The sequence below is a fragment of the Mercurialis annua genome, linkage group LG1-X, assembly GCF_937616625.2.
Source record: "Mercurialis annua linkage group LG1-X, ddMerAnnu1.2, whole genome shotgun sequence".
NCBI classification, from domain to species: Eukaryota; Viridiplantae; Streptophyta; class Magnoliopsida; order Malpighiales; family Euphorbiaceae; genus Mercurialis; species Mercurialis annua.
In genome coordinates, this window is record NC_065570.1 from 7,489,398 (window position 1) to 7,514,729 (window position 25,332).

General features: G+C 32.4%; 6 protein-coding genes across 6 annotated transcripts; 5 read left to right on the forward strand and 1 right to left on the reverse strand.

The window, feature by feature from the left end:
- Positions 1-2,064: 2,064 nt before the first annotated feature.
- LOC126687428 (kinetochore protein SPC24 homolog) lies at positions 2,065-4,088 on the forward strand. The gene is made up of 6 exons (XM_050382016.2): positions 2,065-2,369; positions 2,467-2,609; positions 2,662-2,729; positions 2,792-2,926; positions 3,347-3,420; positions 3,552-4,088. Exons 1-6 carry the CDS (start codon positions 2,192-2,194, stop codon positions 3,659-3,661), a joined length of 708 nt encoding a protein of 235 aa, XP_050237973.1. The 5' UTR covers positions 2,065-2,191; the 3' UTR covers positions 3,662-4,088.
- Positions 4,089-4,563: 475 nt separating this feature from the next.
- On the reverse strand, positions 4,564-7,679 carry LOC126666327 (gamma-interferon-responsive lysosomal thiol protein). Its single transcript, XM_050359344.2, has 5 exons — positions 7,319-7,679; positions 6,493-6,558; positions 5,588-5,728; positions 5,023-5,115; positions 4,564-4,944 (listed from the first exon to the last, which is right to left on the reverse strand). Exons 1-5 carry the CDS (start codon positions 7,577-7,579, stop codon positions 4,747-4,749), a joined length of 759 nt encoding a protein of 252 aa, XP_050215301.1. The 5' UTR covers positions 7,580-7,679; the 3' UTR covers positions 4,564-4,746.
- A 2,708-nt stretch (positions 7,680-10,387) lies between these two features.
- Positions 10,388-12,325, forward strand: LOC126676056 (kinetochore protein SPC24 homolog). Its single transcript, XM_050370249.2, is given in 6 exon segments — positions 10,388-10,504; positions 10,833-11,061; positions 11,147-11,299; positions 11,301-11,490; positions 11,807-11,880; positions 12,018-12,325. Coding segments are annotated over 5 exon segments (711 nt in total). The 5' UTR covers positions 10,388-10,504; positions 10,833-10,883; the 3' UTR covers positions 12,134-12,325.
- Positions 12,326-13,437: 1,112 nt separating this feature from the next.
- Positions 13,438-16,346, forward strand: LOC126664274 (protein TIC 56, chloroplastic). The gene is made up of 5 exons (XM_050356581.2): positions 13,438-14,219; positions 14,311-14,508; positions 15,092-15,374; positions 15,558-15,720; positions 15,957-16,346. The coding sequence occupies exons 1-5, from the start codon at positions 13,526-13,528 to the stop codon at positions 16,119-16,121; spliced, it is 1,503 nt and encodes a 500-aa protein (XP_050212538.1). The 5' UTR covers positions 13,438-13,525; the 3' UTR covers positions 16,122-16,346.
- Positions 16,347-16,612: 266 nt separating this feature from the next.
- Positions 16,613-17,669, forward strand: LOC126664275 (uncharacterized). The gene is made up of 2 exons (XM_050356582.2): positions 16,613-17,097; positions 17,519-17,669. Exons 1-2 carry the CDS (start codon positions 16,731-16,733, stop codon positions 17,578-17,580), a joined length of 429 nt encoding a protein of 142 aa, XP_050212539.1. The 5' UTR covers positions 16,613-16,730; the 3' UTR covers positions 17,581-17,669.
- Positions 17,670-24,564: 6,895 nt separating this feature from the next.
- LOC126664909 (uncharacterized) lies at positions 24,565-25,149 on the forward strand. The gene is made up of 2 exons (XM_050357530.2): positions 24,565-24,821; positions 24,916-25,149. Exons 1-2 carry the CDS (start codon positions 24,689-24,691, stop codon positions 25,086-25,088), a joined length of 306 nt encoding a protein of 101 aa, XP_050213487.1. The 5' UTR covers positions 24,565-24,688; the 3' UTR covers positions 25,089-25,149.
- Positions 25,150-25,332: the final 183 nt, after the last annotated feature.

Consider the following 25,332-nt stretch of genomic DNA (forward strand, 5'->3'; position numbering starts at 1 on the left):
TCCTGTATGTTGTTATTGCCCTTTACTTGTTCTGATTTTTTGTCTATATTTGCAGGAAATGTGTTCTTTTGCAAACTGATTGGTGGAAGCATATTTTGAAAGCAATTAAGATTGATTGCAGTAAGGATTGCATTTGAAATGCATACTGCACTATTTTGCAGTTTTTGAACTTCTTTTTGCTATTTTGATTCATTGCAGTTTTTTAGAATACTTGAATCATTTTTTTTTGTATAGCTTATATGATTTGTAAAGTTTAGTAATTGTAATTACTATTTGATATGTAAATTTGCAAGTTAGACTATTTTTAGGTAAACAGTTTGTAATTTTATGGAACTGTTTCAAAATTTAGAAACGGTAATATTTTTAAAAGTTTTTCTTGGTTAATGAAAAAATGTTTAATTTTAAGTAAATTTTTAATTTGGTTCACAGATCGAAGCAGACCAATAAAAACCAAAATTTTGGTTCACCGAACCGAAATAACCATATACTCCAAAGTAGGGAAATTTGGTTTAGGGGTTTTAAGAGTGGTTTAATTTGGTTTTAGGGGTGTGTAAACCGAACCGAACCGAGCACACCTCTAAGAGCATCCGCTGTGAGAAGGAGCAACGGCAGCTCCTTCGTTGGGTTGCAAGTTGGAATTTTTTATTTAAATTTTTAATATAAATTAAAAAATTAAGTAATTATTGGAATTTATTTAAATATTTTTAAAATTAAAGGATTTATTTGTATTTTTTTAAATATAAGAAAATATGATATAACCTTTTTGTTCAGTTGTTTTTTAAATTTTCATCCTTAAATCGATTAAATTATCAATTGTACCCTTATTCAGGGTAGAGGTGAAATCTAAAAATCCAAAAAAGTATAAACAGTTTTTTTTTTCTTATGTCAAGATATAAACGAAAAAAAGTTTCACTGTAGATAGTTTTTAAATAATTAGGCCTACAAACCCTAGCCGCCTATAGCTTTTTTCTTATTTTTTCTTCGGCAGCCGTTAATGGCTTAATTTTTCTATTGACGGTAGTCACCCCTTCCATTTATGTTATTTTAATAGTATAGAATATAATAAATAGCCAATTCTTTTTCATTTTTCTGACGGATTAAAATTTATCACGAAGCGCAATTCAATTATCAAGAAGCGACGATAAATTGAAGATTTTTCAGTAATATACTGGATTCGTCTATGAGTTATACTAGTTTTATTTATTTTTATTGTTTGTCTTTTTTATGAATGTTTTATTTTGTCATTTCTTTATGAAAGGTTTGTTGTCCTTCCTCTGTGAAAGGTTTGTTGTCTCATTTTTAGAAGGAGTTGTTGTCTCTTTTTTAAAAGGAATTATATCAAGTGTTGATTGAATCAGATGCTGTGAGTTTGTAGGTGTTTGGAGAAATTTGAACGAAGAGTAATTAAAAAATGCACTTAATTTGGGAAATAATTAGTAATTTATTTTTATTTTCGTAAGTAAGATCTGCGAATTAGACATCATGTTGTGTGCTCCATGTCAGATCATCGGGTTTAGTTTTCAAATTACCCGATTTTCTTACAAATGTAACTGTTTCATACTCAATTTAACGAGATTTGATGAATTTAAAAAAATAATAATAATTAGGCCCACAGATAATGTAAACTTAATTATTTTTGTGTCCAATTTTATTTATGTTAAGCCTAATTATTTAAAAAAACCCCATCTTGAAATAATTTTTCGTTTATACCCTGACCTAGGCAAAGTTCGTTTGTACCCTTTTTTTAATTTTTCGTTTTCAACTGTACCCAAAATTTTATTTTTTTGACAATTTAATTAATTAAAGGATGAAAATATTAAAAATAGTTAAATAGAAGGGTTATATCATCTTTTTTCTATTTGAAAAAATACAAATAAGTTAAAAAAGAAAGGATTATTTTAAGTTTTTTTTAGATATAAAAAATTCAATTTAGTGCTTTAGGGTAGAGTTGAAAACAAAAAATTGAAAAAAGGGTACAAATGAACTTTTTCCTAGGTCATGATATAAACGAAAAAATATTAAAAGGTGAGTTTTTTTAAGTAATTAAACCTTTATGTTATTAGCAATACATAGCAATATCGTTTTATTCAAACTGATCAACACAAACTGCTTTTCCCTCTCACTTCACTTCAACTCTTGTTTCTCCAGAAACCCTAGAAAATCATCAACCTGCTTTCATTTCATTAAAAAAATGGGGGATTTACCTGCATACATCGACGTAACCAAGCTAATCTCATTCAGCGACGATCTCGTCGCCGTTTTAGAGGAGAAAACGGACATTAACAGTTTAACACAATGCCTCCGCCACTCTAAATCTCTTCAATCCTCCGGCGACCACGAATTGGACCAGTCCAGAAGCGTTCTAAAAGGTCTGTATTTCAATTTCATCTCTTTAATCGCTCTCCACCTGCCTTTTTTTTTGGGAAAATCTTATGCTTTGAGTAATGTCTATTTTTAATGTGAAAGATTATGAGAAGAAGATTGAAGAATGCAAGCAGAAAACAGAAAAGGCAAAACTCGAAGTTTCTTCGGATGAAGAGTTGGAGCTTCTGTACAAGGAATTAGAAGAGGAGCGCGAAAAAGAGCAATTATTGATGGAGGAGCTCAGATAAGTCTTACTAGTTGTTTTTAATAGTTTCCCTTTTTAATAATTGGTGATAGGGAACGGTAGTGGAAGGAAGTGAATTCATGACCTTGGCAGAATGCTGTCTAGCGCTTATATCTCGTTGGTGTTTCTAATAGTTTAGTTATTGGGAATTTTACTTGTTTTATGTTGTTGAGGTTATTGATTGGATGTGGGTGTATATCTTCTGTATGTGAACACAGTAACTAACAATGAGACAGCTGAACTTGAACGCCAAAGGATTTTTGTTAAAGAACAAAGGAAAACTGTGAAGAAACTTGAGCAAGAAGACCTTAATGCACAGTAAGTAATAACATTATCTTTATTTTTATTAATTAACACTCTAACTGAATTATACAAATATGCAAAAATTCAGCTCAAAGCTGTTAGATTTTCCAAAATACTTGTTAAATCTTGTTAATTTTAGTATGATTTTGTTGGGATGCAACTCAATTGAAGTGTTGCACATGATTTGTTCTATACATGGCTTTGAACTCAAAATTTTGTGGTACTAATGTGAACATAAGTTGGACTAAAAGTTGAAGGGACATGGTCTGCTTAATAGCCTAGTAGTTGTATGAAGAAAATGGGTTTTGTGCTTTGTTGTCAGATTTGTTGAATTGAGTTTCAATACACACGAACATGGAGTCTTCGATATCAGTCTACTGGTTTAGTCCATGTCCTACAGAATCGAAACCTTAATTATATTTCTTCATCTTGCAGGAGAAAGCTTTCAATGTATGCTTCTATCACTAATCTTCTTCCCGTCCTGGATGATCCCGCCAAAATCTCATTCCGTATCCTTGTTTTGCAACCCATTGTGTAAATCTTCTTTTATCTTTGGCACCAACTCTCTCTTTGTTTTTGTTCTGTTCTATGGCAATTTCGTGCTGGCAGCTGTATATATTGTCCTTAACATCAATCTCAGGCATTGTCGATAGAGATAAAAAGGTGGCCGAGTTATTTACATTTGACGAAACAAATACAACTCCTTTTGATCTATGCCAGAGCATTTGGAAAACGATAAATTTAGTTTAGATAGAGGCTGACAGTTCTCTATTCAGAAGTAACATGTATTGTTAACTGTCTCCTGTTTGTGGCAGTCTTTTGTAATTCATATTTATACTAGGAAGTGCTGGTGGTGGTGGTGTGCAGGTTATGTTGTTGAGGTCATGTTGTTGAGGTCTTGTTTGCTCACCGGAGCTGCTTTCGTGAAATATAGTTCAGATTCCATTTTCTTTTTTCTCTGTTAGTTTTTATTGCTCGACATCATTAAGTTCCGATACATTGATAAGTATTTAGATATTTCTCAGTAAGTCAGTATGATCCTTTTGATGACGATCATTAAGATTTGTAGCATAACAACAATGTTTAATATATTAAACTTCAAGCTCCCTGTGGAATGCTGCTCTCGATCTTGATATTCTATTGAATTAACTCAAAGAAGTTAAGTTTCTGGCTTTAACACCTCTATAGTAGACTGGATTTGTGTTATGCAGGTACTGGGTATGAGGTTGCCGTTGAATGCGTTGCACACATAGGCTGTACAGTTCTTATAGTCCTGCATCAGAAGCAGAAGAAGTGTTTTTTGTCCGCAGCAGCAGCAGTAACATATGTGCGCTCGCATGGAGGAGCGTGAGACCCAGAGATAATAGGGACTACCATGGCACAGATGTTTGAGGAGGATTAAGATGTGCAGTCTCATACCAATTTACAACATCAAGCTGCATTTCAGTCCAGTCAATGCTAAGCAGATTAACAGGTGAGTAAAAAACTCATGAAAGAAAGAAAATTGGTATTGTTTAACTAAGTATTGTTCCTTAAAGTAAATAAGGAAATGAAGCTAAGTGAACTGTATTGAAACAAGATAGGCAATTCTGGTGCCTTCCCTCATTTTCTAGGAACTCAACACAGAAATCACGCCATATTATTCAAAACTTAGTAAGAATTTCACCAAATGATCCTAAATCACAATTATCCAAAATTCTAATTTAATATCAGCACGAGTTTTATGCCACAAATAGCACATCGGTAACAAGTTCCATATGAACGAATCTGGACTAACTAATTACTAAAGTACCATTTTAGTGAATGATTCCACCTGAATTCTTTTGAGTGCATCATCAATGATGGGTTGATGTAAAGGATTTAATTGTTGATGATGAAATTGTGAAGTTTGGTGTTTTGTCCGAAAAGCAAACTGAACTGATGGGATTTTCGGTGAGCAACGAATTGGTGGCAGCAGGTAGTGATTGACATGCCTCTGGTAGTTGAGTCCCTGTATAAGCCTTGCACACATAGCTCACAAAATTCTCAAAGTCCTGTAAATTTATCACATTATATTATTGGGACTACAGACAATAAGGGTGGCATTTTAGGTTTAAAATATGTAAACTCACCTCTTGAAGTGGTTGATTATTTACAACTATCCATGGCACGAATCTGTGTGGCGGACTAAGTCCTGTTGTTTCACCACCAAATTGTTGTTCAATCTGTTTATGTTTACGGAGTTAAACGTCTAGATGGTATCAAATTTATATCTTATATTTTGATTTGATACCAAACTTCTAATTTTTTTATCAAAGTGGTATTAAAAATTTAAATAAGTTGATGTGACAATTGGTGCATATATTTTAAAAATATGATGCTATGTAAGGTGTCATGTTAAATGAAAACTGATATGACGACCGACGTGGTAGTATATTCTAATAATATAATTTATCAGGTTGTCATATCAAGTCAAAATTTGACGAAGCACTGTCACCCAGGAAAAAAATGATACCATTTTGATACAAATTTAAGTTTCTGATACCAAATTGAAACAAAAGTTAAAATTTGGTATCACTCAGATTTTTAACCCCATGTTTATGCAGTTAGTACTCTCCAGCTCTACAAAAATGGGCTAATATAGAACAAATTGCTACATTAGGCAAAATTAAGCAATGTAGGTTTTGAGAGACGGACCATATTCCCATGTCCATTGGTGTAGCAATCAATGGCCGGTTCCTTAGCCAAACCAGCAATTTGATAGCAATTAACCCACTGGTTGAGTTGGTTCTCTATGGCTAGTCGTTCCATGCACTGTATAAATCTAAAATGCCTCTCCTGCATTATAATTGAAGAGTTTGGATGATTATAAGCTGGAGCATAATCTATCTATTAGGATAATTGATTCTAAGAGTTACTGTACTTTTTAATATTTGCAGTTTGGTTACTGAATTTCAAAATATTATAAATCAATAGTTATACTAGGCCTCCAGCAAGTTTATAATGAAATCCGGCCAATTTTTGCTTACATGACAGGCGCTTAGTGCTTCAATTTTATACCATTTCCAAATCAATCACACAAGCAAGAGACGCTCCACACCCTTTACTATGTCCTAGTTAGTATGGACACTTAATGTTTTCCGTTTCGAAAATATGTCGGACACTTGACGTTTCAGACACAAAATTTTAATTCTAATATAGAAAACATTAGAAAAACGCTGGTTCACGGAGTTCGTGTCCAAGTGTTACGTTTTTCTGCGTTCGTGTCCCATTTTTCCTTTTCCGTGTCTGTGCTACCTAAGCTATGTCACTTTCTACATTCTCTTAAATTCGAAATTTCAAAATAAAATATGACTGTCACGTAGACATAAGCTAGTTGGATTTCATTTAAAAACTTATTGGAGACTCTAAAAGTATAGTATGGTAACCAATTTATAACGTTTTAAAATTCGGTAACCAAATTGCCTGGAGAAAATTATGGTAATCCCATGAATCAATTACCCCTATCTACAAGCTACAGTCACTTAATACCCATAGATAATTAAGTTTGGGATCAAGTGACGGTGCTATAATTCATAAGCAAATGTAGAAAGCTTACTTACTACATCAGGGTAGATGGTTATAGCACAAGCTTCAATGGCATTCAGGAAGCATTCATTTGGTCCATGCTGTAAAAATGTTCTACATATAATTAAAATTAAACCCTCTAAACTATTCATCCAATAATTGTTACATGAGAAATATAATAAATAGCCATTGACAGATAAAAATTTAAAGCCATCAGCTGAATGCAGTATCTTGGGGAAGGAGATGGTTGTCAGTTTAATAATGCTCTTCATAAAACTCAGTCTTACAGTAATGGGTCCTAGGAAACTCAGAAACTCATCAAAACTGGACCCTCTGTTTTATCATATTAAACAAAAACAATACTTATTTTTTTTATTTGCTAAAGCAAAAACAATATAGTTTGGAGTAAAAGGAAAGAAAAGTATATTACATGAAAGCTGCTAATATAAGGCTTGATGTTTTAAAAATACCAAACTTCTATATGAGATCCATTTTAACCAAACCTTTTAAAAGCACCCCATTTAGTCTGGTTGAAAGTTTGTAATAATAAGCTTTTTAAAATATACCCGTTAACTATAGTCAATTTTTAAAATAATAAGTTTTTCTATAAAATTAAATGTTCGAAATGGAATAAATGAGACGATTTGAAAAGTTTGGTTATAACTAACGTCCAAAAGAAAGATTTGGTATTCTAAAGACATTGAGTATAGTATAATTATGCAAAATCCATTTTTTCTGCCAATCCAAACACATTAAACATGAAGAGCAATGGCAATATGCATGTACAATTAATCCAATCCAATCAAGATATTAAGAAAAATAGTGATTGATTAGAATGAAATATGATGGAGAAGAAGGAACCTGACAAACGAAGGATCCATCAGACTGAATAAGAGCATTGCCCCATGGAATCATTCGAAGCTTGACAATGGAGATAAGTCCGGTATCAAACAGCTTTACCAGACGATTCACTATAAAATCTGCACAATACGGACATAGAGTTTCATAGTACACAGACATAGTTACAGTGTCATCACTGCTCGAAGGAGATACGAAGCAGCAGAGTAATACACAAGTGATCGTAAGAAGAAAGACGGGCGAAAATGGACGAAGAGAAGCCATTGAAGTAGAGTAGAAATTAAGATGTTGGGTATGTATAAAAGATGCATAGCAAGTGACTAAATCTTGTTGCTGAAGATACAATTTATTGCTTTGCCGGTGCTGCCATTGGAAAAGACTCTGAAACTGAATAAATGGTCTCAAAGTTATGGGGTAATTGATCCTGACTATCACTGAACTTTCGAATTTTTTCATTTTAGTAACTAAACTATTTTTTTTCATTTTGATCACTGAACTTTCATTTTTTTTCATTTTAGTATTTCAGGTCAAAAATGCTTAGCTGGCAGCCGGAAGTTGACATGTGACAACCGGATTTTACAAATTTTACTTTGAAAATTTATCACATATACATAATTTCACTTTGAAAATGAGTTTTTAGATCAAATAATGCATATATGGCAAGTTTTCAGGTTAAAAAAAAATAATTCCGGCTGCCACCTAAGCAATTTTGGCCGGAAAATACCAAAATGAAAAAAAAATGAAAGTTCAGTGATTAAAATGAAAAAAAAATAGTTTAGTGACTGAAATGAAAAAATTCGAAATTTCAGTGATCTTCAGGATCAATTACCCCAAAGTTATGCTTTTGTTACTTTTGCTTTGGTTTTTGCTTGGTAAAAGACATATGAACAAAGGGTCAACGCACCCCCTGAACTTGTGACACGGGGTCATCTAACCCAATCTATTGTTTTTTGAGCAACTAACCCCAAAACTCTTTATTTTTGGGTCAAATAACCCCATAATTTATATTTTTATTTTAAAAAACAAATTTAGGATAATTTTATCGCAACAATTAGGGAAATATCTAATTACTTTTTTGCATCCCTCACCTCCGATTTGTATTTTACGCGTTTTAAAAATACAATTATGGGTTACTTGACCCGAAAATGAAGAGTTTCGGGTTTATTTGCTCAAAAAAATATAAATTGGGTTAGATAACCCCATGACACAAGTTTAGTGAGCGCGTTGACCCTTTGTTCAAAGACATATTTAATATTAAATTAATTTCATAAAAATTCACCAATTTTATATAGTTTGTCTTTTAATCACACTATTTAAAAATTGTCATTTTCATACAGCAATCACCACAAATCATATTTTCCTCACCAAAAATTCATCTATCAAGAACAACTTAAGATGGTTTAGAATTAACTTTATTCATCCAGAGTAATAAATCCTTCCTGAACAAAGCTAACATATCTTGTGACCAAATTAATTAAAAAAAATATCAAACTCTTATTACCTATACACAAAATAATTGTGTCATCGCAAGTCTAAAACCATATATTTACAATCATGAATTAGATGATATTATATTGACTTATATGAAATATCACGTACAAGTCATCTTGCATCATGTGTTCGACCTGAGTGTCTTCGATCAACCCTTCAATAATATAAGACTCATTACCTCCACTCGTTAGAAACTCTTTACTAATCCTGAGAATAGACAGATGTGATGATCTGGGATAAAATGATGCTCTTATTTATAGAGTCTAATATAGCCACAGACGTTTATTTGGCCTTATTTATAGAGTCTAATATAATCACAAACGGTTATTTAGATCATTTGTATAAAAAAATCTATTATTCATTTCTTTAACAATCTTAAAAATGATCTTTGCACGACATGATAAAGATAATATATTTAAATGAACACTTAATTCACATGAAACATATACATCTTTGTATGAGATTATTTCTATATATGTAATAATTAAATGCTCTGGAAAACATACTACTAACATGCCAGAAATGATCGATGGTCGGTTTGAGTTGGTTTAGGGTGACCTGGTATTTTTTTTCAAAAAAAATTAGATACCAATATAAGGGGCGATGACAAAATTACCTAAAATTTTAAAAATATTTACAAAAGTACCAGTAAACTTTTTTTATTTACAAAAATACGACTGATTTAAAATTAATTACAAAAGTACCAAAAAATGAAATTTAATTACAAAAGTACGATTTGTATAATGTCGGTATAATTATGGTATAATTTTGGAATACTAAAACTATAAATCAGATAATTTAAAAATAATATTTGGTTTATTATTGGTATAATTTCAGTATAATTTCAGTATATTTTCGGTATATCGATTATAAATTTTTATATATTTTTTCTAGTTGATAACATGTGTATTTTTTTTATATGTACTTTTCACTATAGTTGGTAATGAACTAGAGAATTTGTATATTGTTGGTATAATTTTAGTATATTGTTAGGTTAATATTTAGTATGCGATGTGGTGTAATGTTGATGTAGTAATAAAATTTCAGTATATTTTGATGTGTACACTTTTGGTATATTGTTGGTATAATTTTGGTTTATTATTAATTTAATTTTTAGTATACGATTTGATGTAATTTTGGTAAATTTCCATTTAATATTAATAAAATCTCAATATGTATAATGCCGGTATAATTTTAGTATAATGTTGATATAATGTTAGTTTATTAGTATACTGACAGTATACCCACAGTATACACCGTATGTTTGATATTATTATTTATTTTTTTGTACTTTTGTAAATATTATTAATATTTTTGTAAATAAAAAAAGTCAACATGTAGTTTTGTAATTATTTTCATTTTTTTTGGTAAATGGTGTAATTTCCTCTATAAATAATTGGGATTCATGGGTACTTTTATAAACTTTTTTGTATTTTTATGGTAGTTTTGTCATTTGTGTGCAAGTTTCCAATGAATAAAATGATCCAAGGCCCAATCGCGAATCAAACCGAAATAAAGGTTCAAAGTAAACAGCCCAAAGAGAACACAAAGCCCATTAAAACAATCTGCACACACAAATGAAAGAAACAAATAACAGCACGGCAGCGACGGCAGCGACACCGCCGTACGCTTAAACTGTCATTCCTACCGTCGCGACTCCTGCACTTCAGCTCGAACTTGAAGCCGTGCCTCCTTAAGGTAATTTCTTTTCTCTTTTCCAATATTTTTCGTATACTAATAGTTCCGTTCAACATCTTCAGCTTGTATTTTGTTCTCCGCTGTTAACAGTCAGTGACGGTTACCTTTTTTTTTTTTTGCTTTTAAGTTTGAACTGGAACTAGCTTAGAATTGTAAAATTCACTCTGATCACACTCACTCATTAGTGGCTACGAGTTTGCAAGTCTGTTACAATTACATTTAAATCCTCATTATATCACTGCCCGATCATGTGTCAAATTTTATCCAATTCTAGCCATAAGACTGATAATATATTTGTTTTAACTGCTCTGGATAATGTCAATGCTAGGCTTCACATTGATTCAACGTGCTGCTATCGTTACTTTAAAAAGAAACAAAAATGGGGGATTTATCTCGAAAAATCGATGTCGGCGAGCTAATTTCCTACAGCGACGACCTCATCGCTGTTTTAAAGGAGGAAAGGGACATTAACAATTTAACACAAAGTCTCCATCAGTTTAACTCTCTTCGATCCTCATCCGACGTCGAATTCGACAACTCCCGAAATGCTCTAGAAGGTCTCTATTTTAACTTTGTTTCTTTAAGCTCTACCTGCTCTTGAAGTTTATGTTTTTGAGTAATGTATGTTTTTAATGAAAGCAGATTATGATAAGAAGATTGAAGAATGTAATCAGAAAACAGAAAAGGCCAAACTCGAAGTTTCTTCGGATGAAGAGTTGGGGCTTCTTCACAAGGAATTAGAAGTGGAGCATGAAAAAGAGCGTTTATTGATGGAGGAGCTGAGATAAGTTATATACTAGTTCGTTTTAATTTTTTAGTTATTGTGATTTTTATTTGTTATGTTTTTCTGAGTTTATTGATTGGATATCTGTGTATGTGAACACGGTTCTTAACGATGAGACAACTGATCTTGAACGCCAAAGGAGTTTTGTTAAAGAACAAAGGGAAATTGTGAAGAAACTTGAGCAAGAAGATCTTAAGGCACGGTAAGTAATAACAGAATCTTCGTTTTTATTATTTAATACCTTAATTGAATCATACAAATCTGAGAAAATTCTACTCCATAGTACATTCTATGAAATTTACTATGATTTTGCTAGGATTTAACTCAATTGTAGTGCAGCACATGATTTGTACTATACAAGGCTTAATAGTCGCCAGGTCCCTAGCTTTTTATGTCTGTAGTTCATAGCTTTGAACTTGTAGTAATAATGTGAACATAAAATGGAGTGAAAGTTAAAGAGACATAGCCTGTCCATTCCTACAGAATTGAACCTTAGATTATTTCTCTTCATCTTGCAGGTTAAAGCTTTCAATGTATGCTTGTGTCACTAATCTTCTTCCAATCTTGGACGATCCCGCCAAAATCGCAGGCCGTATCCTCTTTTGCAACTCAATATGTGCTTCTTCTTTTTAAATCTTTGGCACTAACTCTCTCTTTGTTTTTGAAATTTTGACGCCTTCTGTTCTGACAATTTCGTGCTATATATATTATCCTTAACATCAGTCTCAGGCATTGTAGATAGAGATAAAAAGGTGGTCGAGACATTTAAAATTGACCCGTCAAACGCAGCTTCTTTTGATACATGCCAGAGCATTTGGAAGATGATAAATGTAGATAGAGGCTGACATTTCCCCATTCAGATATAATATGTGTTTGTTAATTTGTCTGCTGTTTGTGACAATTTTGCAATACACCTCAATATAATTATTTATGTATGAAATGCTGGTGATGGTAGTGTGCAGGTTATGTTGTTGAGGTCTCGTTTGCTCATGCGAGATGCTTTTGTGAAATATAGTTGGATCCCATTTTTGTTTTTATCTGGTACTAAATATTGCTCGACGTCATTATGTTCTGATACATTGTTTTCGATATTTCTCAGCAAGTCGGGATATATCATTTTGATAACGATCATTAAGATTTGTAGCATAACAAGGATGCTTAATATATAAAAGTTTGAGCTCCTTTTGGAATGCTGTTCTTGATCCTGATATTCTATTGAATGAAATCACATAAGTTAAGTTTCTGCCTTTGACTCCTCTATTTAGGGCTGTGCGTTCGGTTCACCGAACCGAACAAACCGAACACCGAAATTTGGTAAAAATCCCAAACCGAACCGGAGCGAATTTTAATTTTGGTTTACACCAAACCGAACCGAAAAGTTTGGTTCGGTTCGGTTTGGTTCGGTGAAAAACCGAAATTTTTTACTTTCTCCATTTTTTAATTTTTTTATCATAAAATAAATTCTAATATTAAATAATAAGTGTCTAATAAATATTTTTATATAGTTATTAGCATAATTATATGTTGTATGAAGTTTATTAACTTATATATCAACTATAATTAAAATATTAAACCAAAAAAATATAAATCTACATATATTTATATATATATTTTTTTTAATTGTTCGGTTTTTCGGTTTTTAAAATGCTCAAAGCGAACCGAAAACCGAACACCAAACTTTTACCTAATTACAAACCGAACCAAACCGTAATTGTAATTTCGGTTCGGTTCCAGGTTTGGTTCGATTTTTACACAGCCCTACCTCTATAGCAGACTGGATTTGCCTTCATTCTTTCAAATAACCTTATTTAATTCTTCAATTTATCTTCGTTATAGTTTGATCCCAAAATCTCTTTAAAAAACTTTTCAATGGTTGTATTAATTTTTCTTTTTGAAGCTTTGGTTGAAAGAAAATGAGAGTGAGATGAGTGAGTTAAGAGAGCAGGAAGATGATGATGTGGACCATAGTTATTCATTAGCTAGTTATACGTAGGCAAATTGAGGACTTATTAGCACCACTTTAAAAATTTAGAGGGTTTAAATAGTTTAGAAGTAACTTAAAGGGGTTATGTATACTTGTTGGAATACTTCATGTTTTTTTTAACCTTCTGCCAACAATTTTATGAAGTTCATTTTTGAATGAAACGACGCCCAAATGCACACTTAACTGTGACACTATCTTCTTCAATATTCTCCAACCAAAACCCTGTACCCTAAACCAACTCAATCTTACTTCAATGGCGTCAATCAATTTCAATTTATTCGACAACTGGTTCAACAAACCTCCAAACCCACTTCCTCCAATTAACCTCATCACCCTAATCCACTCCCTATCACCACCTACCCAACCCCACTCAAATTTCGCCGCCATTTCCATCTCAAACCCATTCAAAAAACCCGAACCAAAACAACCCGAATCAGACCAACCCGGATACTGGCAACAACAGCTCGACCAATTCTTCTACGAGCACGAAAACCTACCCGATTACCGCCACGCCCCAGAAGTCGAAAAAATCCTCACCGACCACCCTTACTTGGAAAAAAAAGAAAACCCAACTGAAGAAGAAAAATTAGAGAATGAGAAAATTTGGGAGGAGCTTACGACGAACCCAGTTGTGAAATTCTTGGCTCGGTGTGAAGAGATTGATGATAAGATTAATGAGTTGGAATTGAAGGAAAATCAGCTGCCGTATCGGTGGGAGGACCGGAAAGTGTGGGAGAAAGTTCCGAATGTGATTGGCCTTGATGGGCGGCCGATGCCGAGGAAGGCTATTAAGACTAAGGAGGAGAGTGATGATAAGTTTTGGGATTTTGCTAGGCAATTTTACTTTGGATTATGGGGTTTTCGACAGCGGCCTTATCCGTCTAGTCGACCTATTGATGTTGCTCAAGCTATTGGTTATAAGCGGCTGGAGAAGCGATACTATGATTGTAAGTAAGTTGGTTAGTTGTGATTGAGCTAGTTAGTTGTGATTTATGTTGTTTTTGGTTTGATGTTGATGTTGTGATTTTGTTGTTGTAGTTATTATGAAGAGTGGTGGGTTTTATTATAAGGATCGGTTGGGGCGGACTAGAGGACCTATGGAGATGATTCAGCTTAAGACTGCTTGGGGTGGTGGGATAATTGATAAGGATACTTTTGTTTGGGGCGAGGATCTTGATGAATGGGCTCCGATTCATATGATTTATGGCATGGAACGCGCTATTGCTACTTGGGAAGGTATGCGTAATTTCGTTTCTGTATATATGCTAGAATTTGGGTTCTGTTGAATACGAATTGTTATGTCGGATATAGTTTAGAGGTTGGATAACTTAGTTTATGTTTTTGTGTCCTGTCTTTAGAACTGGATGTGATTTTCGAAAATAGCCATAAGTATGTAATGGAATTGGAATACTGACTAGAAATTGTCTTTGATCTTAGTATGCATTTCTATGGAGGTTTTTTATGGCAGTTTGTGGGCATTTCTTGTTTGGCACTATATTTAGGAACTGAGCGATTTACATAGATGTATGAAGAAGGAAAGAAGAATAATGGCACCTGAATTTTGAGATTTTGAGGCTGCAAATACTTACCTTGCATCGCTTTATAAACTGAATCAGACATGGCAAATGAACTACACTATTTCGAGCATTTGCATCCCTTGCACATTTGTTATTTACATTATTTGTGAAGCCAGTTTGCTGACTATAATTTTGTTTATAAACTCTGCTTCTCTACATGTTCATGTTTATCTTTGATTTTCCAATCTAGCATTCCGAATGGCGAATACCTTAACTTTTGATATATGGTTTGGTCATTTCAGTTAGACTTGGGGCGACAGCTACGGCTTTCCTTCACAAACTTCAGAAGGGAATTCCTCCTTGGGTTCCTGCAAAGGGACGTGAGAAGAAAACCCTCAAACAGCTGCAACAAGAGGCAATAGAGAGCAAAAATCGCGACTTAGCTGTTTTAGAAGCTAATGACGGTGTATGGCCAGGTGTTAGAATTCCCAGCCATGCCCTATTTCTTTGGGCAAGTGGTTCTGAGCTGACCAATATCTTAGAATCTGACCATATGCCAAACAAATACATTCCGAAAGAGCTCAGGTACTGCATGTAACACTAGTTGTCTGTCATACTTGTCTGATGTTCAGATTTTCTCTTACCAATCAAGAGCGATGTTGCCGCTTTTATATTATATCCATGCTCTATTGTCCATGTGAAACAGTACTTCATCTTTTAATCCGCCCTTCTCACTGATTTTGCTTTTTGGCTGCTTTTGCGAGTTAGGCTTCAGTTGGCTAAAATTATCCCTGGCCTAAGACCATGGGAGGTTCTAAGTGTTGAGCAAGCAATGGATCAAATAACATATGGTGGCAAATGGTACCGTGAACCTCTTGGCGCATATACAACAGGTCCACCATACATAAGGCATTGGAATAAAGATGTCAAGGTGCAGCTTTCACTTTTAGTTCTTAAATCTAGATGCATCAAGAGATTGACCATGTTCCGTTATTGTTTTAACATGTTTGCTGAACAAAACAAGTTCAACAACTTTATGGGATTTCTAGTGGAATTGCTCTGAAATTCCTATATATCCTTTTTTTCTCTGCCGGGTGCGAGCCTTACTTTTTTGCGGTACTCATTTGATTCATGTGCCTGAATGTTGTTCACTTGGTGTTCCTGCAGAGAATATTCCGGACTTTCTATAATCTGAGCATCCAAGTATACAACAAACTGAACAGGACAATTCCAGGTTTTGATGTTATAATGGAGAAAGTCCAGGCTGATTCTGCGGCTAGAGATGCCCGACGGAAAGAGAGGAGGGAAGCTCATAAGAGAGCCGGGCAGTAAGTGACTCTAAGAATGACCCATCGATAAGTATCAAGACGATCTCATCAGGTGAACCGATTTTAGAAAAATGGTTTATCATTGTGAGAGGCAGCTCTTGAGCTTTTACATTTTGTGTTTGAAGGTGATCAAACACATCACCCTGTATCTTATTTAATGTATGTACTAATTATAAACTTTTGAATAGGAAAAGTTAAATCAATCACCTTGGATTTTTTTCGCTCTTTATTTGTTGGATATTTTAATTTAATTATACCATGTGTTTTTTTTTTTGCCAAAGATACCATGTGTCATACAATAAGTAAATAATTCATTCATTATGCACTTGCATTACATTAATGTACCCGAAAAGTCCAGCAATTCTCACATACGGAGCAACCGACCTTTGGATTTAGAATGATAAAGTAATGTATTTTACAAGGTTGCATGTGTCGTGCATTTATTGGCTTGCTTAAGCTTCAGACAATGTTTATGAAATACGTGTAAATAATTCATAACCTTGGATTAAAGTAAGTCATTGGGTTGCGGACATTTGTCCTCTTAGCTCTGCCTCACCCTTATTTATAGTCGGCAAATGTAATGTAAAGGCATGAGCTGATTAAAAAGACAAAAATGGAAGATAGTGTAAGTGAAGACGAGAGCATTATGCATCCAAAACCAGAAGAAAATAACGATCAGGAACATAAAGCTGCTGGTAGTTCAGGTGGGTTACTAAACCAAATAGTATCTACCTTCGCCGCTAAAGTGGAAGCAGCAGCTGGCGGCGGCGGAGGTGGTGGTGGTGGTGATGATGGTAAAGGTAAAGAAATAGAAGAAAAGAAAGAAGTGAAGGGATCAGGTGGTGGAATGTTAGACAATCTCATGTCTCATTTGGTTTCTCCATCAACCCCAAAAGCACCACCACCGTCGTCGGAGGAGGGTGGTGGTGGTGGTGGTATTATTGATAACATTGTTTCCCACTTTCCGACTTCTTTACCAGGTACTTAATTGTTCTTTAATTAGCTTAAACATCTTAATTAAGAGCTGATTTAATTATAGGATTAATGTCAAAAAAAATCATGAACTTTATATGTTTTTTCATTTTAATCACGCAGTTTAAATTTTGTCATTTTCATGCACGAACTACCACTTTTTTCCAAATTCATACACGGCGCTGAGGTGTCACTCATTCATTGGTGTAAAATGACGTCCACCTCAGCAAATTACCCAATAGAGACGTGACATCTCAGCACTATGTATTTAAAAAAAAGTATTAGTTCATATATGAAAATGACAAAATTTAAAGTGCATGGTTAAAATAAAAAAACATGTAAAGTTCGTGAATTTTTTTGACATGATCCCGTAATTATATTACTAAAGTTGATAATTTATGCGGTTTATATTTGTGAAAAATGAAACAGATGATGCAGCTCCATCGGATGACGAGGCCTCCATTTTAATTCACTCCATTGTCCATGATTAACCACATTTTATTGTTCACTGATTCTTAGATGGGACTTTGAATTGTTTACTTTCTATGTTTATTCCAATTGTTTCGTTCTGCCCACTTAATTGACATAGGCTTAATACATTAATTCACCTCTAAACTTCTACACTTTCACTTATTACATCCCTACTTATTAATTAAAAATATAGGGTTATTTTCATATAAATTCGTGTTTGTAGCGATTTAAGCATAATTTTAAAATTTAGCAGAAAAATGCACAACTTTTCATTTTTTTGGCATTTTTTAGCTCTATGGCATTTGTTTTCGCAACCTAATATCATTTTGGCGGTTTTTGGAGATTAAAACGATAGTCGATGATGACTTTGGACTGTAAATGCCAAAAAACAAAAGATATTATTTTTATGCTAAATTTTAACTGTTGTGCCTAAATAGTTATAAACGTAAATGGTTGGAATTTTACATATAAATAACCTTGTAATATATTGCACATATGAACTCACATTATTTGGCAATTTAATCTTTGTGAATTTTCAATTTTATAATAATTACCAAGATGGCTTCATTGAAGATAAAAATTAAAGTACAAATATAAAAGCTATATAATAACAAGCAAATATATGATCTTTCAAATACTATAATTTAACAATTTAATATGAAACAATAAAAAATACAAGTAAAAAATAATAATCAAAAAGAAAATATTACGCCGAGATTCCGATAACAAGCCATCTTGATACATAACGACAAACTAAATTCCGTTGTACATGTGTTTTAACTTGAATTTAGTTCGACTACACCAGTAAACCGCTTGATCTTTTAAAATTTTGAACTTTTCAACTTTATCTTCAAGAGGAATTCAAGAGTTGGAAATATCATAAACAACATAAAATTAAATATTGAAAAAAAATCTTTAATATTTTAAAATTCATGAATCACAATCAAAATAAATAGTTTTTGGCACAATTTTTTTTTAATTTTGTTTGATCGGATCATATATTTTTAACATGTAAATCAAAAAATCTTGAACAAGACAAGATTCTTCAAAAAGTTTTCAAAATTAAACTCACAAAATTACAAAAAAAAACTCCATTTATATAGTGATTATTGGAGATAAAACAAACCAAAATTTAATAAATAAAAAAAGAGTGGAGGAGGAGGTGATTTTCCGCCCTAAAGGCTGAGATAATTATCTCTAAACTATGAGTGTTTAGTTTTAACTAGAGAGAAGGGAGAGCGTTTTTTTAAGAGGAAGTAAAATTAATAATAAATTTTTTGTCGTGCCAGCATGAATAAACAAAAACTTCCCGTTTACCATTATACATTTAGATCTAATTATAAAAAAAGTCTAATCTTTTGTACCATGTATTTGTAATTTGTGCCAAATTTTTAATTTTTAGTTATTACATTTTTGTTTTTTTTGTTGCAATTTTATCTATATTTTTAATCAATTTAATTGTTTCAATTTTTAGCTAGTTATATATAAAATTCCGCAATTGGCAAAATTTATTTTTTAAAATGTTAGAATTTAACTTTTAATTTAAAAAATGAAAAAAATACTAAAATTTAACTTTAATTTTTTTAATTTTTAGTGATATAGTAAAAGAAAATTTAAAGACAAAAGTGATCAAAAAAGGCAAATATGTTAGTAACGAGATTTATCGAAAAAATGAATAAAATTACAATGAAATTGTCAAATTAGGATATTATTATAAAAATTAAAAAGTTTAGTTTGAAAATTAAACACACGTTAAATTTTGAATTTTTTTTACAATTAAGTCTAAATTTTAACATTTTAAATGATAATGGATCTAATATATAACTATAATAATTATATTCTTTAACTTTTGAAATTAGCTTTTTACTTTTATTAATATAAAATAAGGTGCAACTGGAAGGAGACTGAATAGTTGCTACTTGAATTATTTGTGAATTAAGAAGTTTGGCAAACTATTTGAAATAGCTGGAAAGATAAAAGACTATTAGCGGTTCAATGTAAATTTATTTATCTCCAACAAGAAAGTTTTATTAAATTTAGAGATTTAACAAGTTCACTGATATTCTGAAATTTTCAAAGCTCAATTAAATCGAAACTTTTTTAATAGCAAAATTATATATCAATTATATTTTCTTGGCAAAATTAAAATCGTACAATTTTAAGGGTTCATTATGTCACGCCCGATTTCTCAAACCAAGAACGGCGCTAGAAAATAGGAGCGGTAGTTCCGAAACCTATAACAAGCCTTAAACGTTCACTTCACTTTTTATTTATCACGTGCACACATGAGCTCTGACCATTTTTTACATATTCATCCAATAGTTTAAAAATTAAAACCGTTAATTTATAATAATAATCATTTACATAAATATGTTTCTCTATATAATAATATAAAGTAATTAAATTAAATTTATTTAAATTAAATATAAATATTAAATACTTTTTTATAATATATAAAATAAAATTAATGTAAATAAATACAAATACTAAAAAATTAATTTTAAAATAATAAGTTTTTTTTTAAAAATCAAATAATAAATTGATACAACACAAATGGTAAAAGTAATAATTTACTAAAACAATGTTGTTTATCTAATATATGATATTATTAGTTTATAATATTTACAGATTTTTAAATATTGTTGTTGTTTAATTAATTATTTAATTTTATTACAAGTCCTAAGTACAATAATAAGGGGTAATGTTAGATAATTCATAAACTATACATGTTTTTTTTTAATTTAATTGCGAACTTTAAAATGTCTTAATTATATGCATGAAGTTTTTTTTTTTTCAATTCAATATACGGGGTCATAATATGACGACGTGACTACCAAAAATGATGTCCACATCAGCAAAATTACACTAATAAATGAGTACCACATCATCATATGCATAAAATTGAAAAAAAATAAAACTTCATGCATACAATTGAGACATTTTAAAATTCGTGATTAAATTGAGAACATAGGTATAGTTTATGGATTTATTTAATATCCCTAATAATAAAAATGTAATTATAAAAATTAAAAAAATATAATATTATAGAATGTAATTTATAAATAAATTGTAAAGGATTAAAAATTATAGAATGTAATTTGTAAATTAATACAATATATTTCATATTGGCTAAATTAATAATTTTAAAGACGAAAAAGAAGAAGAGTGAAATTAGGTGAGAAGTAAGCAGCAGAATAGAGCAGCTAGTTGAGCGTTTGGTGAGTAGAAGAGAGAAGAGAACAAGGTTGGGTAATAGTTGGTGATTTGTCACTCAAGCCGTGCAGTTAGTGAGTCACACTACCAGAAATGTGCTTCTTAATCACATGCTCCCATCCCACTCTTTAAGGATCTACACATTCAAAGCCATTCATACAATAACCTAATAATTGATACACCAAAATACCAAACTAACTGATTTGAGAATTGAGAGATCAAATTTTATAATATAATTTCCTACCAAATAAAACTAGATAATTATATTTAGGAACTAATCTTAATTAATATTGATAAATCACCAAAATGGATCCGAGCTTTATCAACCTGCACACAACAAGCAGACAGAGGTCAGAAAGAACTCCGGTGGGGGTCACCGGACGTTCACTCCAACGCTCAAGTAAGGTTTTGAGGTAGAGAAAGAAGAAGAAGAGAAAAGAGTATTCTGAGTTGAGAGAAAAAATGAATTACCTAGGGTTTGCCCTTAAACCCCATATCTATAGTTAGGGTTTAAGGACAAACCTTGCCTTGCTGGCAGACTGTGCTTGAAGTGATCCTCCCAGAAACGGTTATGCCTACGTGGAGGAATATCCCTGCGTGAGGCGCAGGTTGTTAGGTGCGTCAGAGGGAACATTCCTCATGCATCTATCAGAAGATCTTCTGTGGTCACAGGATCCGGTACACGTGCGTGTGCTCCTGGGCTGGACCTCGGAGCTCGGTCTGAGCCCGAAGCCCGGATTGCTTGGGGACCAAGCTTACATAGTTCTAGTTCTTGCGCTTGAGAACATCTCGAAACTAGGGTCGTCTGATCCGAGCTTTCACGTCTCTCGTCTGAAAGCTCGGTCCAGGTCTGAAGTTCGGATTGTTCGGACCCCGCTCATTTGTTCTTAGTTTCCGAGTTGGGTGTATCTCGAAACTCGGACCGGATCTTCGATCCGACCTTATCAGAAGCCAATGTCTCGTCTGAGTGTTCATCGATCCGGTGACCCCCCAGGTCGTGTGGTCTGTAATTTACCAGGTGGTCGGAGGTTATCCTCAGGTCGGTAAAATGCTTGATTTAGCGATGTTCGTTCTTGGCGAGGTTGCTTCACCCCTACTAAATGTACTACGTTATCAAATATAAATAAATAAATGATAATGTACCATAAGAGCGAAACAACTCCAGTGTGCTTAGAGGTCACTGAGTTCAATAAAGATAATATCCCGGCCTACAAATTTCGAACCGCATCTCACAAGGCTCAAAAGGCCTAGCATGAATAATAAGTAGAAATACCGAGATATAAACTATCCCTATCTCGTACCTCTGTTTTAACATGATTCACTCTCCAATATTCCTATGTAATTTCACACATTATTTGCTTTGGCAAAATAAAAGGGAATTACTGAAAATTTTCTAACACACAAGAGATGTTCCCGCACTATCACACACGTCACCTATAGAATAACATAGTTGATAGCTCAACAAATTAGTATGAAGGTTTGAAAAGAGGCATTTAGCCTTCTATATAAACCCTCTTATGGTTAAGCCTTAAGGTACTTTTTCACATTTTACACCTACTTTTCTCAGCTCTATTCTTTTTTGAAAAACTATTATGACACTCCTCACATTTAACATAATTTACAATTTAGTCCCTCTTATTTGAAAATCAAACGATACTCACTTTTGTTTCTGTCAACGATTTAATCCTTCCGTCCATTTTTGGTGTTAATCAACAAAGTCAACAAAATTATATGGTCCCCCATTTTTATTTTTTTCAACGATTTGGTCCCTCACTTTTGTTTTTGTCAACGATTTCGTTCCTCATATTTGAAAATTAATTAACTCCTAAGTCCATATCGTTTAATTTTCAAATAGGAAAAGTTAAAGTGTGAATTATGTTAAATGTGAAGGATCTCATAGTAATTTGCTCTTCTTTTTTACTTAAACTGAATTGAGTGTCAAAGTGAACAGTCGAAAATTCTTTCCGGCGTTTTTAAGATTTTTGTTCGTACATTTCAATTCACTGTTTTGTAGTAGAGCCATCTCAGTGCCTCGGTATTTTATCAATAAAAATTAAATACAAAACTTAAATTAAAGACATACATTTTGAAAGTTGGGAAAAAAAATTACTCCCTCCGTCCCGTAAAGATAGAAAAAGTACCCATTTTACAAGAATTAAGAAAGTAGTTATTTATAGGTAATTTGTGATAATTTGTCTAAATTACCCTTTGTACTTTATTAGTTATGTACATTTCCCAAAACCACTCTACTAATTATAGCACTTACAACTCATTTGTTTATCTTTTCAAAATATGCATTTAATGTTTTATAATAAGCATGTAGGGGTATTTTGATAATTTTTGACTTAACTAACTCTACTTTTTCTATTTTTATGGGACAAAAAAAGGTGGTACTTTTTCTATCTTTATGGGACGGAGGGAGTAGATGATACATTTTGGCGCTGAAAAGCTGTCGGTTATGAATAAATTCGATAATATATGTCTGAGTCAGCTTCGATTTGACGTGTTATAGTTTCATAATTTCAATAAAGTCAAAAGTTACTGTGGCAAGATTACCACTGCTCATCAAATCATGAAAGCATATTCTGAGTAGCTAGCTTTCTTTGACACGATTAATTATTAAAGCTCTCACTAATTTATGCATTATGCCAAAATTACACTCTTAAATATAATATCTCAAATTGAAACACACTAAAGAAAACACCAACCAACCGTTTGACTCGGGCCCCATTTCACTTCCCTTTAATAAAATAGAAATGAGAATCTTGTGTTATAGCAAACTTAGAATGTGAAAACTCCAAATAAACTCTGCCTACTCATATATTTCATTCTAAATTCTTCCACATCCCAATCTCATAATATCTCATAATACTGACTTACACACTTATTAAAGTATGTCCCGTTATTGTAAATAAAAGTAGGGGTGTGTATCGGTCGGTTCGGTCATCGAACCGAGCCGAAATCGAATTAACCGAACCCGAAATATTAGAAATTTCCAAAATCGTAACCGAACCGAATTATTTTGAAACTGAACCGAAACCGAACCGAAATAATATTTCGGTTCGGTTGATTATTTTGGTTAACCGAAATAACCAAATTTTATTAAAATTAATTATTAAAAAAATAAAATAAAAATAAAAAACACTAATTTTAATACTAATTTATTGTTACTGTATAATTTTAAGGTTATTTAGTAGTTAAAGCCCAAAAAAAATTCAAACTTACCTTAAAATTTTTAAAAAATTTATAAAAATAACATTATAAATATATATAATTCGGTTATTTTGGTCGGTTCGGTTAATTTGAAAATTTTATATCCAAAACCGAACCGAATTAACCAAACTTTTAAAAAATGAAAACCGAAACCGAACCGAATTAACCAAAAACCGAACCAAACTAAAATTTCGGTTTGGTTCGGTCGGTTAATTCAGTTTGACCGAATACTGCACACCCCTAAATAAAAGAGTGGTCTGCTTGGTATTTTCATTTTATGTACATTTTGAGTTTGATTTTTCACACAAATTTACCCTTTTATACATATGTGAAGTTTCACGTTTGCGATGATTCAATGTAAAGAAAATGAACTATTTCTATTGCATAATTCACGATTTGAAAATATAAGATTAGTTAAAAACAATTTAACTAAATGTTAAACGTGTCGGATTGGACTAATTTCGAACGAGCTTATTGGAGGAAAAGGAATATGTTCAAATCAATAAAGTGTTTGTACTAGGCTAAGCTCAATCAATACACTATTATTATGCCCCAGTGGAGTAAAATTTAGTTTGACTACAAAAAGGCTGTCTTGTCTTAAGAAATGTTGTTTAGCTTTATGTCGGATTCACTTGTTTGCTTGCCGACCATTATTTAATCATAAACATAAACCAAAATGAACATATAAATAGACTCATAAGAATGAGCTACACAAGGCAAATGAAGATGGAGAGATTGAAGAGTTGGCTAGGGTTCAAGCAAACATTTCTCTTCTCAGCAAAGTGTATGCTTCTTAAGTTCACTTCAACGTCAAGATTAAGACGAAACGCGCAACGTAAGTGTAATCATATTCCAATTTACATTCTATTACCATATTGAGAAATTTTTCGTTTGTTGTTGAATGTTCTTGGTGATGATTATTATTACAGGACATAATGATGGGCTTATGAATCTGTACAAGGATATGGAGTCTTGTGGGGAAGATACAGATATAAGAGTTATGTGGGATATGATTCAATCTTCTTATTTTCCAAATGATTATAGTATTAGTAACTGCAGGAGGAAAAAAGTTTATTGGAAATTCTGTTTCAGACCAACTTGAATTATGTAAATTCTTTTCCAACAATTTTGGATGATATTCAAACTGTCTTGTTCTTGATTTTGCTTTTGCTTTTGCAATTTTGATTACTGCAGATTCTCATCGAGATATCAGCAGCAGATCGTAGACCGTCATTATCTTTTCGTATTATTTTCATAATATTTTAGTTGAATTGAACTAAATTTTCCCTTACAATATCCATTTCAGTTATATGAGGGAAAAAACAGTAGATTTTACTGGTTTTGAC

Bases quoted from the DNA above. Each gene is read 5' to 3' on its own strand.
- LOC126687428 (XM_050382016.2), top strand. From the start codon at position 2,192: ATGGGGGATTTACCTGCATACATCGACGTAACCAAGCTAATCTCATTC. The intron at 2,370-2,466 runs GTCTGTATTTCA...TTAATGTGAAAG, and splicing joins GTCCAGAAGCGTTCTAAAAG to ATTATGAGAAGAAGATTGAA. The intron at 2,610-2,661 runs TAAGTCTTACTA...AATTGGTGATAG, and splicing joins TATTGATGGAGGAGCTCAGA to GGAACGGTAGTGGAAGGAAG.
- LOC126666327 (XM_050359344.2), bottom strand. From the start codon at position 7,579: ATGGCTTCTCTTCGTCCATTTTCGCCCGTCTTTCTTCTTACGATCACT. The intron at 6,559-7,318 runs GTTCCTTCTTCT...ACATTTTTACAG, and splicing joins ATGGATCCTTCGTTTGTCAG to CATGGACCAAATGAATGCTT. The intron at 5,116-5,587 runs GTCCGTCTCTCA...AAACATAAACAG, and splicing joins CCAATGGACATGGGAATATG to ATTGAACAACAATTTGGTGG.
- LOC126664274 (XM_050356581.2), top strand. From the start codon at position 13,526: ATGGCGTCAATCAATTTCAATTTATTCGACAACTGGTTCAACAAACCT. The intron at 14,509-15,091 runs GTATGCGTAATT...TGGTCATTTCAG, and splicing joins CGCTATTGCTACTTGGGAAG to TTAGACTTGGGGCGACAGCT. The intron at 15,721-15,956 runs GTGCAGCTTTCA...GTGTTCCTGCAG, and splicing joins ATTGGAATAAAGATGTCAAG to AGAATATTCCGGACTTTCTA.
- LOC126664275 (XM_050356582.2), top strand. From the start codon at position 16,731: ATGGAAGATAGTGTAAGTGAAGACGAGAGCATTATGCATCCAAAACCA. The intron at 17,098-17,518 runs GTACTTAATTGT...AAAATGAAACAG, and splicing joins CTTTCCGACTTCTTTACCAG to ATGATGCAGCTCCATCGGAT.
- LOC126664909 (XM_050357530.2), top strand. From the start codon at position 24,689: ATGAGCTACACAAGGCAAATGAAGATGGAGAGATTGAAGAGTTGGCTA. The intron at 24,822-24,915 runs GTAAGTGTAATC...TTATTATTACAG, and splicing joins ATTAAGACGAAACGCGCAAC to GACATAATGATGGGCTTATG.